Consider the following 13,059-nt stretch of genomic DNA (forward strand, 5'->3'; position numbering starts at 1 on the left):
GAGAAAAATTAAACAGTTAAACTATTTATGAGCTTTACAGTAAAACATCCTATTCAAGGGGCTGCCATTTCTTGGCACCCTGCCAGCAGTCTACATTGAGGATCTTAAATCTCCCTGGCACTGCATTTCCCCTCTCCCCCCAGCATGGATTTTGGAATAAGGCTGATCTGGTTGAATTTTGGATCTGCCATTTATTGGCTCCGTGACCTTGGGCACATCACCTGAGCTCCCTGGGCTTTCAATCCTCATTTGTAAACTGAGGTCAAGAATTCTGATCTCACAGAGATGGGGGGAGCAGTAAATGAAATAACCTATATGAAGTGCCTGGCACTTAGTAATGGTTCCATAATTGTTAACTTTATGATTCAAGAGTGAAAGCATTCCATATCTGTGAAGTCAGGTTCTTGTTCTTACATTGAAAGCTATTTGATTGTTTTTTGCCTAAAAACTGAATGTCCCAGGCTGTCTTTATAGAAATATCTAATTTTAGCTGTTATTTTCCTTTGGCAAATAACCCAGCTGAGAGGCTAGAACAGAAGTGAAGGGTAACTAATCTTGGCTGTACACCATGCCCTACCAGACCCCTGGCCGGGGGGAGGGGGCCAAAAACCTGGGTGTGCATGGGCTTGGCCAGCCTGGTGGGGCAGCAGGAACCCAGTAGATCAAGACACAGCTGGAGATCCAATGATGGAAGTGGAAAGGGGCCTGGGCTGAGGGTGGGGAGGCACGGCTAAAACCCTGCCTAACATGCCCAGAGAGAAGGTCACATTGCCACTGAATCATGAAGTGCACCCAGGGCAGCGAGGGCTGGGCATTCCAGGCACAGGAACCCCGGGGGGAAAAGCATCGCTTCCAAGAAGTGATTGCCTGACTTCCTCTTCAGGAGGAGGAGGGAGTTAGTAGGGGGCTGTGGTGATGGGGTGGGGGCTATGGAGAACAGATGAGGTCAGAAATATAGGCGATGCTGGTCAAGAAGAGCCTCAGCCCAGTTAAGCCAGGAAGTCTGGGCCTGAACCGGTTCAGTCTAAGCATGAGAGTCCAGATAAGATTTGCTTTTCATTTTTTTTAAGGAAGAGGCTGGACTGGAGGAGCAGGAAATGGGCAGGGCATGCCCTGTAAATGCAGCTTTGTCAAGAGATGAGGGGTGGGAGGAGCATCCTAGGACCTTATCTAGGAGGGTTTGTGGGACCTGATGACTCACAGGATGTGGGTCTGGAAGAAGTTCTGAGCAGCTGATGTTACCAGGTGGGGAGATAGTGGGGAGGTGACACCAAACTGAAATGACGTGACAGGAGGAGAGCCAGGTTCTGTCAATTCTCCCATCAGTCTTGAGAGATACTGCTAACTATGCCCATTTTACAGAAGAGGAAGCTGAGCTCTGGCACATATAACTTGTCCAAGGTCACACAGCTGCAGGCACACTGGCAAAGGGCCTGGCCAACTGTCTGTGGAGTTGATCCAAACCAATGCTATGCTGGTAAATCCCACTTAAAAAAATAAAATTAAAAAACGGCCTGCTTTGAAGCATGTGCCATTTCCTGTGGTGTAAATACTCCCACCTCAGCCAATTTCAGCGACCAGTATGATGTCACTGAACGTGGAGCTGGGGATCCGTTTTCACGAACCAGTCCCTAGCTGTCTTCGGACCACCACTGACTCAAACTTAGGTCAGCCTGGTTCTGAGACCCCTTCTCCTTCCACAGTGCCAAGCACACAGTTCACAACTAATCCAGATCTTTGCATTCACTGCCCTTTACCCTAATCTCTCATGGGTTTTATATACAGGTTGGTGTATACAGTGGGATATAGGAAAATATCTGACAGTATGACAGAATCACTATCTCTCACTCTGTCCCCAAGCCCAGGCCCGCTCTGCTACTTCAGGATGTACAATTTAGTGAATTCTTCTGGAGCCATATTCAAGCATCAAGGCTCCTGCAGAGGGACATTCTGCTGAGGACTCACAGGAATCACTGCAGCATGCTTGAATTTGGTTTTAGTGCTCACCGAGGTGGCTGCAGCTTGGCAAAGCTCTGACATTAGCCATAATAGCTACCTGCTCACCATTCAGAACCCAAACACAGTGAGGTCTTGTCCCAAATAGGAATTGTGTTTCTGATGTCAAAATCTGCAAATGGATTCAATTTGCACAGCAGCTGTCCTCGAAGTTGGCAACTCGACATCCTCTCAGACGATTTGTTTTAAGACAATGTGCAGCGTTTTAGTCCCAAACCTACAAAAGTCCATATGCATCACATTTTCTCCCAAATCCTGTGGCCTGCAGATATTTTACTTCTAACTTGAAACTGACTGCTGTGGAGGCAGAAGAAAGGCAGATCCACGAGGCCAGGAAAGGTGGGAAAGTGGAGCCGTGCGTGGACAGGGCCCTTGTGTGGGTGAAAAGGGACAGGGGAAGGGGGCAGAACGGAGCCATTCTGTGACAAACTCACCTACCAAAGTCACTCAGGGTGGTTGGCTGCAACAGCAGCGACTCAGAGGGAAAGGCCACTGCACCAGCCCTCAGCTCAGGGAGAAGGCGGTGAGATGATACCATAGGGCATTAAGCGAGGGCGCCAGATCAGGTGTGACATGGAAACCAAGCATTCTTCAGGGAAGGCCTGGCAGCAGAGACCCAGCTTCTGGGCAGGCAGAGCAGTCAAGGTTGCCCAGCAGCTGCTGGTGGACCCTGGGAAACTAGCTGGGGCTACATAGGGCCCTCCTCTCCTGCCGAGCTGATAGAACATGTATGTCACCTCCTCCTGAGGACGCGGCCCAGATGGTGAGTGCGCTGACACTTGCCTCTGAGAAGTTGAACTGCTGAGTTCTTGCTGGAAGGCACATCCTCTTGGTAGAAAGGCCCATCCCCAAATCTAATTTTAAAAAAGGCCCATGAATCATTATCCTAACTGCTCATTACCCAGGGCCTGCGTGGGGAGCCGCCTCAGACCTTTGGGCTGCTCTAGCTCTGGGGAAGCCGCGAAGGCACGTGTTGTTAACAACTGCTCTCCTCTAGCCTATGACCCTCTCTGAGAAACCCCCAGCTCACTGGTGCTGCCCTTTCTGCCACGAGATGCACCATGTCTTCCCTTCATCACCTGATCCTCCTACATAAGTGCTGATTCACAGCATCCCCAGGCCCCTGGACTCCAGTCCACCCCACAGCCAAACATTATCTTCAGATCTAATAATGTGCAGTGCCTTCCAAGTAGCACAGAAGCCACATAATGATAAATCGTAACTAATATACATTTTCTATATGACATTATATAAAATATAATATCAATCTTCAAAACTTGCCTAGAACATAGGTAAAGGTGGTAATTCCATCTTTGCATATCAAAATGTATTCCCATCTGTTCGCAGATGTACACTTTTCCCACTAGGAAATCACTTCTGGCTGCCCAGATGGAGGCCCAGTGCCTCTGGTCATGTCCACGTCTCGTCCAGCACTTCCGACGCCTTGCCAAGTCTGGAAAGAGCTGCTCTTATTTCAGGCTAGCCACTTCCATTCCACGCCCCTGCCTGTCCCATCTCTTGGAATGAGCACCAGCTTCCTGGGAGTGGAGTGTACCTCATTCCCGAACAGGCCGTCTGTCTGGAACACGCCTCTTCTCGTTCCCTGAGTCATCAATAAATCTGTCTCACTTTGTCCTGACTCAAGCTTTGCAGTCATAGAGTTGGGTCTGTGGAGCTGCCATTTTGACAGGATGAGGGATCCAAGACACTGTGTGCAATACTCTCATAGTGTTTCTTAAAGGTCATTTCACTTTTCAGGCTTATTTTTAAAAAGGTTTTATTAGAACTAGCTAGTAGGTACAAAATGTCAACGGTGACCAAATAAAACAAAACGCCAGACAACTTAGTGTTATGTCAGAAATGGCCGAGCCCCAAAGTCCCTCAGCCCTGGAAGAGGATGACCCAAAGTACGAAAAGGGTGATGTGGAAAGATGCTCACTGCATCCTGTGACTCAGCATGGAACCACGGGACACTGGAGATGGCCAGCAGGAGGGAAACGCCCTATTCTAGGAGAGAAGGCAGCCTTCCCGGGCAGTCTCACAGTCCCAATGTGTTTTAAATGGATGGAAAAAAAGCAAGATGTCAAACTGTATGGTACTGGCCCCCTACATCAAACGGTATCTGCCGCAGAACTTGATGGGAACTCGCCAGAGTGGGAACCGGGTGGTCCAGAGGAAGGGCCTGGTCTTTCCTTTCCCTTCTCTACTTCCCTATATGGATATCCTCTGCTGCAGTTACATTATTATTTACCATGGAAGAAATAGAATCAATTCAAGAATCTAAACTGTAGGCCGGGCGCTTGCTCATGCCTGTAATCCCATCACTTTGGGAGGCTGAGGCAGATCCATCACTTGAGGCCAGGAGTTCAAGACCAGCCCGGCCAACATAGTGAAACCTCGTGTCTACCCCGTAGAGGGTTTCAACATAGTGAAGCCCCGTCTCATTTTCATAAAAATATCAAAAATTAACCTGGGGTGGTGGCACATGCCTGTGGTCCCAGCTTGGGAGGCTGAGGCACAAGAATCACCTGAACTCGGGAGGTGGAGGTTGCAGTGAGCCGAGATTGCGCCACTGCACTCCAGCCTGGGCCACAGAGGGAGACTCTCTCTAGAAAAAACAAAAAACAAAACAAAAAACAACATATATATATATATATATATATATATATTCCCAAAATGCTTTCTTCACAACACTAATGGGATCATTTGAAAGCACACTTTTAGAAATTATTTGTTTCTAGCTTCAGACCTCGGGGTGTGCCCAGGGCTTTTGAGGCTATAAATGAAATTCCCCTTTCTGAGCTTTTGCCTAAAACTCAATCCAAATTTAATTCAAACACAGGTGGCTCTGAGGCTTGGCTAGAAGCATTTCTTTTCTCTAGTAGGGTCACATGTAAAGCAGTGAGCGAGGCATGTGGAGGGCTGTGGCATGAGCCAAGGGGATGAGTCGTGCCAAGTTGGCAAGGGGAAGGGGGCAGCGGCAGCCCCGGAGCATCGCCGACTTAATTGTGATGGAGAATTCATTACAGATAAGCCAGCTTCATTTAAGCATTTTCCAGAGCTTGCCCAACCACTTTGCTATTAAGTGATTTGATCAATTTCTTATATTTTCTCATTAAAAAGCAGTCAGGCATAACCGACTACTCTTACAGTTTTAAAGGAAATGTAGCTAGAATGTTCTTTAAAGGACATTTCATTTTTGTCTGTATTAGTAAGAAATGAAGACCCTCATAACTGAAATACCATGAATAAATTAAACATATTAAGAAATGTCTGACAAAAGACATGTAAGTGTTTTAACCGCACTGATGACAAGCCATCCCCTAATCTGTTTGACGCGATGGTTTCCGGTGAAGATCTACACCCCCTCTCTCACCCCTACACCCCTGCAGAAAACCAAACCGAACTCTGAAGCATCTGCTGTCTACTGGAAGCCATTCAAAATGAGTTACTGTAATTTGATCCATTGCATTGTAACCTTTACATTTTCATTGCATTTATAACAAGTTAGACTAAGCAGATTTGGTGCGAGCATTTTCATTTCAAGCAGAACAGAAGGGGATACCTTTCAAGGGTTTAGCAAGCACAGCGGGACCCACCGCGGCAGGTAGCAGCCCTGTGCAGCCACTTGAGCTGACAGACCACCCCCGCTCCAGCTGAAGCACATAAGCTCCTTTGCAGCAGAGATTACAGCAAGTTATATTGCAGTAATGCAGCCTAATACCCCAGGGCAGGCGTCTGTGCAGGCACAGTGAGGGCTGGCCCTTGGCTTCCTCTGTGATGAGGGCACAAGAGGAAACCTTGCCACCCGGGGCCTGGGCAGGAGCCCCTCAGTGCAGTAGGCAGGTGTGTCACCTTTCTGGAGGATGGGTCTTGAGAAAGGAGACCCTAAACAGCTGAGAGAATGCCCCTGAAAGCTACTGGTTCCCATAACCTAAGTGTCGTCCTTACGAGATGGACTGTGGTGCTGGTAACTCACTAGCGTGTACATTTGACTTGGTGAACACACTGAGTAGTGACTGGAGGTGGCTGCAGGAACGCCCAGACCTCTAGGTGATCCTTCAAGGGCATGGCAAGGAGGCAAATATGACGATCATTTTGCTTAGGTCAACTGCTATGTAGATGGCTGGTGAGCGCTCTGAGCCTGCTGGTCTCAGGGGAAAGAAACCCATGTCCACTTCTGGGATCAGTCAGGGCCTAGGCTTTGATGCCTTTGTGAAATAGCAGGAAGGGGCTCAGACAGACTTTGCCTATAGACCTCAATAACTTATCAGCAGGGCCACAAAGGTGTGTTTGGGGAAGGGGCGGGAATAAGATGAGACATCCGAGGGGCAGAGTTCCTTCCATTATCTGAACTATTGAAGGGCCCAAGCTGCGAGTTCACAAACGCCCTCCCTGGCCCTCCCATCCCGGAGTGGAGGAAATGCACCACCTTCGCTCCCGAGGCCTTCCTGCTTTTGCAGCCAAGAGGGACTGTCTCAAGACCTTGTGACACATGGACTCGCCTCCACAGAAGACCTTGGGATACTAGGCCCATATCCATGCTCCAGTCTCATCCCAGCCTAAAACAGCAGTGCAGGGAAGGTGACCTGCCTTCTGGAAGCAAGCGGCAGGTTCCCCTGGTCCGCCAGTGCTGTCTGCCCCATAAGGCTCTCCTGGTCCCACTCCAGGCAGGGCCCCAGGCATCCAACCACAAGGCCAGGATCCCACTGGCAACCCCTCCCCACACACCTCACTGGGTCATGAAGCCATGTCCATCTTCTGCCCTGAGGCTCCCCATGCCCGAGAGAGAAGGAATTCATTTGTGTGCAAAGTTCAAAAATGTCGTCTATGCATCTATACGTACACTTCTGCCTTCCTGGCCAGGACAAACTTGGTGGCTCTTTGTGGGAAGGCCTGAGCTGGCGCTGGGAGAAAGGAGGGAGGTTCTTCATGCTTTTTTGATTGTGCCCTTCTCCCCTTCTTCGGCCATACTTACACACTACAATTTTAAAATACTGTTCACAGGAGTCATTAAGACAGGAAGCAACAGTGAAAGGGTAAAGTTGGAAGCTTCCTGAGTTTCAGAGGGTAGGGATTTCCAGGCCCAGTAGGGGCCGCAGGTCTCAGCCTGTGCAATGGCATGAGGGCTCACTGCGGAGGACAGGAGGGCACGCCTTTGGCAAGAGGCACACGTGGAGAGGGCACTGGAGGGAGTAGGGGAGTGTGGTTCCCAACATGCCAGGGGACTGGCAGGAACAAGAGCCCCCGGCCTCCTTGAGGGGCTCTAGTGAGGGAGATACTGCCACATGGTCACAGGAAGAGGTCCAGCTGTTGTCACATCCCACAGAAGGGTCCAGGGCGGCAGCAGAGTGGACAGTGGGGTGTTTCAGCTGCGTCCTGGGGAGTCAGGTTGTCCAGATGGAGGGAAGTGTGCCAGGGCCACAGACAAGGAGGCCCCCATGACTTGGGGCCCAGTGGCTGGAGGAGGTGCCCTGTAGAATGGGGGATGAGAGATGCAGGGACAGTAGCCAGGCTAAGGAGGACCCGGGTGCCAGTGGAACTGCTGAGTCTACCCTCTGGGCAAAAGAGCACTAGGTGACCGAGAGGCGAGTGGAACCTGGAGGCCAGCATGCGGAGTGCAGGCACACCACTGCCAGGGTGGGGAGCCAGAGGAGGGGTCCCACCACGTTTCTGGAAACCAAGCCTGGAAGGGAGGCAGTGCTTCCATGAACACCAACACCGCCATCGGGAAGAGGGACAGACCTGATCAGGAGTGGGAGCAGGGAAGGAAATGGCAGGTTTAACCAAGGGTCACCAAAATGCTGGATGAACACTCAAACGTGTCACTCAACCACATCCCAAATCCCCCCTCCCCCCCCGTCTGTTACTATGGTAAATAGGAAAGAATTTATAATACTTTGTCATTAAGGTGCATTATTACGCTCTTCCTTACCGAAGAATAAAAATGTCTCTGCTTTTTCTCCAAGAAAAAACTAAACACTCCCACAGAGTAAATGGCAATTAGGCTGAATTACGGCAATTCTGTGAGTGCAATGTCATTATGCTGGGACTTAACTGTCATTACACTGTAAATATACCTGTCCTGGGGGCAATGCTTGTCCACACCAGCTTGCTACCTTGGCATCAAAGATCTCACTTCTTTTCATTCTTGGGTTATACTGCAACTGTGCTGATTTATCCTCTAGCTAGATTGATCCCGGAACCCCGAGTTGTGCGTCAGCACCACTGGGGCACTTGTTAAAATGCAGATTCTGTGGGGCCTAGGAGGGGACATTTCTATCAAGGAGCCAGACGGGGCCTGGGCCTGGTTTGAAGACCTTTGTTTTGGAGAACATGGAGCCAGCGAGCTGATGAGGAACAAACAAAGGACAAGCTCATTCGAGGAAAAAACAGAAGGAAGCACTTGAATCTGGGTTTCGTTTCACTCCCAAACTGCAGTCCACAGAAGTATTTCCCTCAAATAACTTGAAAAACTTTATGAATAGTGTTTAAGTTTTTTACTCTCCAAATGTAATACAATTCTTCAGCTAAAACAGGAATAATGAGACAAAATGGTTCTGAAAAGTACAATAGAAAAATATTGTTCACTGGTTTATTTTTCCAAATGAGCATCAGGCTATTTACAAATACGCAGATCTCCAATGACGTGTATTAAAATGGCAAGTCTATCACTGTTTGAAATCTAAATGAAAAAAAAATTTATTAAGGCACATTTCATCTGAGAGTTTAAAAAACTAACTTTCTGGTATAATGACAGATTCATTTCACTTTTGTCCCCAAAACACATGAGCACCAAAATTGTCAAAGAACACTTAATATTTAGTAAAATAGTAAGGAATATAAAAATTAAGGAGAGGAAAAAGCGTTTCCAAAAGGAAATCTTTGGAGATCGGTTTACTGCAAATAAAAGACTAAACACATTCCTGATACACATAAATAATACTAACAGGTACTTAAGAAATGGCAGAGCTCTGAACAACAGATATTAAATAAATTAAAGGTATTTCAGATATAAAGGATCAAACAAAACAGTAATGAAAGAATGAAAACCATCTCCACCCACATAACACAGACAGGATGAAAGGAACAAAACCAAATACATTTTTCCCCAATGTTTTCATTAGGGGTTACGTGTGTGTGTGTGTTTCAGTCTGTGTACATCATCAGATTTATTGTAATAATTCATCTTTGTCATCCTAAACATTAATATTATACCCTTTAAAGAGAAGGGTTAAGAAGAGAAAATGCCAAATCCTTCTTGAAATTTCATGCCAGGTCCATTTAGGCCAAATGAACTACCACGAGAACGGCCACATATCTCACTGTGCTTTCTTTATGCCCCTTGTTTTAAAACCTACGTGGCCAGCTGGGCGTGGTGGCTCATCCCTAGCACTTTGGGAGGCCCAGGTGGGTGGAATGCCAGAGGTCGGGAGTTCGTGACCAGTATGGCTAACACGGTGAAACCCCACTTCTACTGACAATACAAAAAAGTTAGCCGGGCGTGGTGGTATGTGCCTGTAATCCCAGCTACTCGGGAGGCAGAGGCAGGGGAATTGCTTGAACCAGGGAGGTGGAGGTTAAAGTGAGCTGAGATTGTGCCACTGCACTCCAGCCTGGGAGACAGAGCGAGACTCTGTCTCAAAAAAAAATAAAAAAATAAAAAATAAAACAACCAACCAACCAAACAAAAACCCAAAAACCTACGTGGCCATGCTGAGCAGAGTACCATTGAGGGGAAATGATCAACTCTGGAAAGCTCTCCTGAAGACAATGATGAAATAGCTATTATCACATTTCCTTATCTTACAAGTGGAACATGAAATGGCTTTAAAACAATTGTAAAAAAAAAAAAAAATACAAAAGGTAGAATCTGTGGAATGTTAACAATCACAACAGAACATTTACCAGAGTTACAGTGTTTTGTTACAATAATACTTTGCAGGAATGTTCACGTTTTCTGCCATAGGACTGGCGCAAAGGGTCTCAAAAGAAAACATTTCTTTAAAAAAGTTTTGTTCACCAGGTACATTTCAAGTCAGAGTTAAGCAGGTCTGCTACATAATGTTCAGCAAGAAGATGTGTTCAAAGGCAAACATTGATCACATTCTTGTTCAGAAAGCTCAATCTTAAAGGAGTCCTATGTAAGAAAACCACTTGTAAAATATATCCTCGTATATGGACTTCAAAAACTGATCATACAAAAAATTTTTGAAAAATAAATTAGATAATTAAAAATGTCTTTTCCAGCAACGCTGGACATTACGCTGTCCTCACTGAGCCATTATTATTGCTGCTTTTACTGTAACTTGGATCATTTTTTTCTAGCCACATCTCAGCCAGCTGCTGTGTGGACCCATAGGTCGATGCTTTGGACCCCAAGCACATTTTGTACTGTTTGGGGTCAAGATTGGGATCACAAAAGACAGGATGGTGGACGTGGACTACTCCTACTTCTTGGCTCCTAAACGTCTTCAAACCTGCCTGGACAACCTTGTTGAAAAGGTCCACATCCTCCAGCCCCCAGCCTTGGATGGAAACATCAAAGCCGCCCGCTCGGACAAGATCTCCCTTATAAATACACGTGATGCCAAACCCATAGTTTCTCCAGAAGCCAGTTTTCTGAGTAAAGGCAAAATGGTTGTCACTGGGAACTTTCCCACTATAAACAATCTTTGGGTCATACTGGCTGAAGATGATTGGAAAATAGATTTGTTGGCCCAGAACTGTATTTGCTCGACATCGCTGAAGGAATTCTGTAGTAAATACGAGGTCGACGTCGCAGAAGAAGAGCAAAGATTCATTGTTAAACTGGGAAGATCCTACCTCCAGGGCCAGGGCTCTTGAAAACTCTCCAGACACAGGCAAAATCTGCATGTCGGCTTTAGGGTACTTAATGCGGTAATCTCTCATCAGTTCAACTTGTTTGGCCTTGTCCGGGTTGGAGTCAGAATTGAAAAGCAGAACCACGAGCTTGACGTTCTGATTGGGGATAAGACACGTCTTCTCAAAGTTCCCCATAAATCTCACAAACATGTCGAAACGCCCAGACAAAGGAATCAGTATGTTTATCTTTTTATCTTTGGGTTCTTTGTGCTCATTCTTCGACCCAGGGAGCTGAAAGGGGACAAGCTTCTTCAGGGAGTTTGAGAGAAAGGACAAGGATCCAGATTCCTGATTGATTCTCTTGGCCAACTCCTGTGCATCCAGCTCCTCATGCTCCACAAACTGGATCTTGCTGAAAGTCTGCTGTAAATACGCGTGCCTTCTCACAGGGACTGTCATTTTCTTCCCTTTGTGCTTTTTGTACAGAAGCAGCAGGTCCAGGATGTACTCAGCCCCGTACATGGGGTTCACCCGGCGGTAGCCGTACTGGATCTCCTTGAAGTCAATGATGCGCCCTCTGGTCTTGGCGTTGGCATTGATCATCTCCATGACCTGCATGACAATGTCGTCCAAGGCTTCCCTCTGAGCGGAATCCATTCCTCTTCGAGGGGGCTGGCCATCAACTGCTGAATACAAGTATTTTCCAGTCAGAAACTCCCATTCCAGAATCTCCTCTCGCTGGCGGGGCTGAAACCTCATGAAGGAGGGCGGGATTCCCAGCTGGAGGTCCTCTTTATGAATTTCTGTGTTGCTGTATTTGCTCATCAGGACAATCTCACGGTGCAGCTGTATTGTGCGATGGCGGAGCTCAGCGATCTTGCGGCTGAGCATGTAGCTGTGGAGCCTATACTGGTAGGGTGGGTTTTTGTTGGGGTGTAATGTGATAGCTTGGTGAATTTTACTGTTATGGAGATCTCTAATGTACCCCTTTTTGTTCTGTTCATAATTCTCATAAAAAAGCTGCTGCATCTGTTAAGGGAAAAAAAGAGATCACAAATTTAGTATTCTATGATTGAGTGCCAGCACATGCTAAAGAAAACGCAAATATTAGAAATGTTTCTGAATGGACCACAGCACACAAAAGGCCCTAGATAAGGCCCAATCAACAGCAGCCCAATGTGGTTAGAAGAATTCATATATAGAAACTGCTTAAGAAAATAAGGGTTAATAACCAAAGTTGGCCAATATAATTTTACAGGCAAACAGAATTATGAAAAAGTTGTCCCATAATGAAACGGTGTAAAATTGAGATCACGGTGCCACCACATGAGCAAGCCTGAAAGATAACGCCACCCCCGTCCCACTATGCCTGTGAAAGGGGCCCACAAAGTCATGTGTCCCTGCTGAAGACCTGAATAGCAGACCCTGTGGCTTCTATCTATGGGAATAAACTTCCTCCTGAGAGCCAGAAGAACTTCAGGCAAACAACCTGAGTGAACGGTTACCCTTCTTCCAGGAAGCTAAGGGAAAGGAAAGCCAATCAGGGCAGGAGGAGGCCTTGGATGCTGTCAGGATGAAACAAGGCTCTGTGAAGTCTCTAGAAGCAAGCACTGAAAATCCTCTTCACGCTGCTGGCCTCCCTGTGTACGAGGAAGGTGCCCCTCTCCCAGGGCTTCTGTGGAGGTAGGAGCGGGCCTGCTTGCTCAGCATGGGGTCTCTGGCACAGGCACAGAGCTTGGTGCTTGGGGGCTCAGAAAATGCTGGCAAATGGGAAACAGGCAGGACGCACAGGGCTCACTATTCCACCAATTCTGCCTCCGCCCCGTGGCGCAGGTTTTGGGACACCATAAGCTTATGGGCCATCAGCCAAAATGGGTTCCCTGAAGTTAGGAAGGGAATGTGCCTAATGCCTCAGTACATCTGAGCAAGGAGATGAACGTTTTTACAAAGCCTGTTGGAAGGTAGAATAATAGTTTGCAAAAAATGTTCAGTGAAAGCATTTGAGGTTGGTATCTGGTAAATTAGTCCTGTTTCAAGTTCATGGTGGTTTTTTGTTCATACTGTTAAACACTAACTCTTTTTTTTTTTTTGAGACGGAGTCTCACTCTGTCGCCCGCGCTGGAGTGCAGTGGCCGGATCTCAGCTCACTGCAAGCTCCGCCTCCCGGGTTTACGCCATTCTCCTGCCTCAGCCTCCCAAGTAGCTGGGACTACAGGT

General features: G+C 47.3%; 1 protein-coding gene across 1 annotated transcript in view; it reads right to left on the reverse strand.

Annotated features, from left to right (window-relative positions):
- Positions 1-9,883: 9,883 nt before the first annotated feature.
- The window catches only part of CHSY1 (chondroitin sulfate synthase 1), a 75,540-nt gene continuing 72,364 nt past the window's right edge, over positions 9,884-13,059 (reverse strand). Inside the window, exon 3 of the mRNA XM_011957529.1 lies at positions 9,884-11,871. Within this exon, the coding sequence (XP_011812919.1) occupies positions 10,279-11,871 (1,593 nt within the window). The 3' untranslated portion in view covers positions 9,884-10,278. The remainder of the gene's footprint in view (positions 11,872-13,059) is intronic.

This window comes from Colobus angolensis, unplaced genomic scaffold (assembly GCF_000951035.1).
Source record: "Colobus angolensis palliatus isolate OR3802 unplaced genomic scaffold, Cang.pa_1.0 Scaffold112, whole genome shotgun sequence".
NCBI lineage: Eukaryota > Metazoa > Chordata > Mammalia > Primates > Cercopithecidae > Colobus > Colobus angolensis.